General features: G+C 38.0%; 1 protein-coding gene across 1 annotated transcript in view; it reads left to right on the top strand.

Moving 5' to 3' along the window:
- Nucleotides 1–140: 140 nt before the first annotated feature.
- The window catches only part of DCTN5 (dynactin subunit 5), a 31,456-nt gene continuing 26,233 nt past the window's right edge, over nt 141–5,363 (top strand). The window contains exons 1-2 of the mRNA XM_027526545.1: nt 141–283; nt 1,071–1,139. Of these exons, the coding sequence (XP_027382346.1) occupies nt 236–283; nt 1,071–1,139 (117 nt within the window). The 5' untranslated portion in view covers nt 141–235. The remainder of the gene's footprint in view (nt 284–1,070; nt 1,140–5,363) is intronic.

Here is a 5,363-nt window from a genome sequence, read left to right as displayed (position 1 = left end):
ACGGGCGCGCCAATAAACCTGGCCAATCACAGCCGCCGCTCGGCCTGCGCACGCGCAATCGGAGGCGGCAGAGCAGTGGAGTGAGGCCGCCTAGCGGAGAACCGAACTATGGATGATAACCCCGGCCTCCCAAAGCGGAAGTGGTGAAGCCGCCGGAAGTTGCCTGAGTTCCAGTCAGAAAGACCGGCGGACGGACTTTGACAGGAGCCAGAGCTGGGCTTAGAAGTTGGTGGTCATGGAGTTGGGCGAGCTGCTCTACAACAAGTCCGAGTACATCGAAACGGTGCGCGTGTCCAGACATCTGCCCTCCCCTCTCCAAGCCTGCGTTCTCTGAGGCCTCCGTCCTGTCTCTGCCCCACCCCTGGTTCTTTCGGCGTTAGTCCGAGATTACCTAATGAGAGTTCACGTATAGTCTGGTTTTGTTGTTTATTCCTTGCATGGTCAGTTTAGGCTTTTTTTAATTTTAATCTACTCCTGATTTCCTCGTAGAGATAAAATGCCTTCCAGAAAGCAGGACAAGTCTCATTCATTCTGATACTGATTACAGCTCTGGGCTTCAGGCCTTGTAAAAAAAAAAAAATTTTTTTTTTTGTTAAACTAATATGTGGTGATTTATTACTATGTGCTGAGGACTGTTATTCGTTTTTTGTTTTTGTTTTTTTTGTGTTTTTTTTATTCGTTTTTTTTTTTAATAGTCAATACATGATGTATGTAAATTGCTCGAAATGGGTTTAGTGCTCAATCAGCATTACTCTTATCTTTTCATTGAATTCTCACAACTCTGATATTGGTAAAGTCATTATCCTAGTTTTAGGTCTGTAAAACTGAAGTATAGAAATGAGACTCAATTCATGTCTGCTGCTGCTAGCCTATGTATGTACCACATACAACTTCTGGATCTGTTCCTTGAATCCCTAGTTTCCTGATTCATCCTTGCATTTTTGATATTCTGGACTCATTCCATTGCAGACTTCACCCATCTCAAGTCCTGTTCTCTGCAATATGAGCTTTCTTGGTGGAAATTTGTAGCCTAGAATCCACTGATTTTGCTCACCTCTGTTTTCTTTCAGGCATCTGGAAACAAAGTTAGTCGCCAGTCTGTGTTGTGTGGAAGTCAGAACATTGTTCTTAATGGCAAGGTAAGGGACAGAGTCAGCCCCAAGATGCATATTTCTGCTTTCTTTCCACTCATTATCAAATCAGCAAGGCAGATGAAATGTTGCCATGTCTCCTATTTATTGATGTACATTCTAAAATTCTGTTTTAAAAAGAATTCTCCAACTTGGATTTATTGGATACAAAAAAAGATTCAGTAAATGGACGCAGCAGAAAGCCTTTTTCCTGTTATTTCAGGAATAAAATACAATGGCTTTTTTTTCATCACCCAGAACTGAAATTATTATATAGTATTGTAGTGTGTTCTACATTACAGGACACAAAACATAAATTTTATTGTAAAAACTAAAGTGATACTGATATAATTATCCGTTTACTAATTAATGGTTCATTATTAATCAAAACTCTTAATTTGAGAATCAGGAAAGATAACTGAAATATGAAATCCTTTTGAAAAATGGAATGTGAAAGGCTTAGAACACTTCAGAACCAGAGAAAATATCAAGGTATATTTGAGCTTGACAAAAACTGAAGTCCATAGTTTCTTCCTGCCATTAGGAACACTCAATTTTCCTTGAAATATTAAATCTCTAACTTCTAGGGGTAAAATAATTTCACTATAGTCAAAAGATCACAGATATTTTCAGTACAGACACAATTACTGTCTCTATTACTGTCTCTATACCATGAGATTTAATGGAAATATAGTTTGGTAGTTAAATATAATTAATAATTATAGATGCACTGTTTCTGCACCAAATTAGAAAATTGAATTAACTCCATCTGACTCATTAGCAAGTATGTGGAGTTTTAAGTGTATGATTCATTGACATTTGTATGACATTAATGTAATTAATGACAAATTAATACAAAATTAATTTGTAATTAATGTAATCATATACTTAAAACTCCACAGTGTTGTGCAGTCATCACCACTATATCTATTTCTAGACTTTTTCATCACCCAAACAAAAACTCTGTAAGGAACAGCTCCGATTCCCTTCTCCCAGGCCCTGGTAACCTCAATCCACTTTCTGTCTCTATGAATGTGCCTATTCTAGATATGTCATTTAAGTGGAATTATACAATACTTGTCATTCTTTGGACTGGCTTATCGCACTTAGTACTATATTTTAAAGACACATCCATGTATAAGAATTTTATTCTTTTGATGACTGAATAATACTCTACTGTGTCTATGTACATCTTATCTATTCATCTGTTGATGAACGTTTGGATTGTTTCTACCATTCTGCTTTTGTGAGTAATGCTGCCATGAACATTGGCATGCAAAGATCTATTTGAGTTGCTATTTTCAATTATTTTTGTATATACCTAGAGGTGAGGTGGCTGGGTCATATGGGAGTTCCATTTTTTAGCTTTCTGAAGAACTGTCAAGTTGCACCATTTTACAATCCCATGGCAATGCAAGAGAGTACCGGTTTCTCCATATCCTCACAAACATGTTATTTTCTCTTTTTCTTGGATGTGAGTATGAAAGGTATTTCATTGTGTTTTTTTTAAAGTTCATTTTTTATCGGTGTATCGTTGATTTACAATGTATTAATTTATGCTGTACATCAAAGTGACTCAGCCATACGTATACATATATCCATTTTCTTCTAGACTCCGTTCCTGTATAGGTCATTACAGAGTACTGAATAGATTCCCTGTGCTGTATAGTAGGTTCTTATTAGTTATCTTTTGTATACAGTAGTGTGATTTGCATTTCCCTATTGTCTAATGATGATGTGCATCTTTCATCTGATTGGCCATTTGCACATCTGAGGGCAAAAGTCTATTCAGTCCTTTGACCATTTTAAAACTGTGTTGCCTTTTTGTTGTTGAGTTGTATTTCTTTATATGTTGTCCATATTAAATCTTTGTCAGATTTATGATTGCAAATATTTTCTACCATTCTATAGATTGTGTTTACTTTCTTGATAATGTTCTTTGATGCACAGGAGTTTTTAATTTTGATGAAGTCCAGTTTATCTATTTTTTTCTTTTGTTGCTTAAGTTTTTGATGTCATATATCTAAAAATCCTTACCAAACCCAAGATCATGAAGATTTACTCCTGTGATTTCTTCTAAGAGTTTGTGATTTTAACACTTTTATTGAAATGGTCTTGATTCATTTTAAGCTAATTTTTTGTTTAAATTAAACTTAATTAATTTTTGCATATAATGTGAAATTGGATCCTATTTAATTAATTCTTACTGTGTGGAAATTTACTTGTCCCAGCACCATTTGTTGAAGAGATTGTTCTTTCCCCATTGAATGGTCTGGTCATCCTTACAGGAAATCATCTGTACTTAATCATTATTGTAGCCTTGTAGAAAATTTTATAATCAGGAAAGATGAGTCTTCCTTTCAAGATTGTTTTGGTTATCTGGGATCTTCTATTTCTTTTGTGAAAGGTGTTTTATTTGGCAATATTTGGTGCACACAGGAGACTGATGTATGATATATATATTATGAAGCATAAAAATTGCATCAACACCATGAACCCACCACCCAGCTGAATAACTGGAACATAATCAATGCATAATAATACAGTACAACCTGAAGTTTCTCTCTTATTTCTTTCCTCCTTCCAAGAGGATAGCGCCATTCTGAATTTTTTGTCTTACAAATTCTTTATTTTTCGAAAACTTTTTTTTTGCCATATACATGCATGTATGCGTGCTAAGTCACTTTAGTCGTGTCCAACTCTTTGTGACACTATGGACTGTAGCACACCTGGCTCCTCTGTCCATGGGATTCTCCAGGCAAGATACTGGAGTGATCCCTCCATGGGATCTTCCTGACCCAGGGATCAAACCTGCATCTCTTATGTCTCCTGCATTGGCTTCTGGGTTCTTTACTACTAGCACCACCTGGGAAGCCCCACCATATACATATGTATTTCTAAGTAATACATTTTGTTCAGCTGTACTTGGTTTTCTGTGACTTACTATTATTACACTCAGTTATTGTAATGATGACATTACACTTACTAAGTAACATTGTTCTCAACTCCTGTTTCTAAGATTCATTGTGATTTATGCATTTTCACTGTTGTGTACAATTCCATTTATCCCCTCTTCTATGGGTGGATGCTTTCTAAGGCCCACTTGACTTCACATTCCAGGATGTCTGGCTCTAGGTCAGTGATCACACCATCGTGATTATCTGGGTCGTGAAGATATTTTTTGTACAGTTTTGTACAGTTCTTCTGTGTATTCTTCTTAATATCTTCTGCTTCTGTTAGGTCCATACCATTTCTGTCCTTTATCGAGCTCATCTTTGCATGAAATGTTCCTTTGGTATCTCTGATTTTCTTGAAGAGATCCCTAGTCTTTCCCATTCTGTTGTTTTCCTCTATTTCTTTGCATTGATCGCTGAGGAAGGAAAGTTATGACCAACCTAGATAGCATATTCAAAAGCAGAGACATTACTTTGCCAACAAAGGTTCATCTAGTCAAGGCTATGGTTTTTCCAGTGGTCATGTATGGATGTGAGAGTTGGACTGTGAAGAAGGCTGAGCGCCGAAGAATTGATGCTTTTGAACTGTGGTGTTGGAGAAGACTCTTAAGAGTCCCTTGGACTGCAAGGAGATCCAACCAGTCCATTCTGAAGGAGATCAGCCCTGGGGTTTCTTTGGAAGGAATGATGCTAAAGCTGAAACTCCAGTACTTTGGCCACCTCATGCGAAGAGTTGACTCATTGGAAAAGAGTCTGATGCTGGGAGGGATTGGGGGCAGGAGGAGAAGGGGACGACAGAGGATGAGATGGCTGGGTGGCATCACTGACTCGATGGACGTGAGTCTGAGTGAACTCCGGGAGTTGGTGATGGACAGGGAGGCCTGGCGTGCTGCGATTCATGGGATCGCAAAGAGTCAGACAGGACTGAGCGACTGATCTGATCTGATCTGATCTGATGGGTGGATAGTTATTTTGTTTCCAGCGTTTTGTTATTATGAACAATCTTTTGTTTTGTTTTGTTTTTCCACAGCCCCTGTCCCTTTCAGAACCTAGACATTTCTGTTTTCCTAAGCCCTTATATCAGGTGTCCCAGTGCCTGCAGGGAGAAACAGGGTTTACATGAGTAAAGAGGACTAGTATAAACCAGAGAGAGCGGTGGGGCCTGGTGAATTGGAGAATGCAGGACCTAGCTAAGCTCAAGTGGATTGTTGTTGCTACATGGGAATGCAGACATATACTTCCAGAGCTTCTAACTGTCCCACACTGGAAGTCTGGATTT

Source organism: Bos indicus x Bos taurus, chromosome 25, assembly GCF_003369695.1.
Source record: "Bos indicus x Bos taurus breed Angus x Brahman F1 hybrid chromosome 25, Bos_hybrid_MaternalHap_v2.0, whole genome shotgun sequence".
In the NCBI taxonomy this organism is placed as follows: Eukaryota; Metazoa; Chordata; class Mammalia; order Artiodactyla; family Bovidae; genus Bos; species Bos indicus x Bos taurus.
This window is presented reverse-complemented; position numbering and strand designations above follow the sequence as displayed.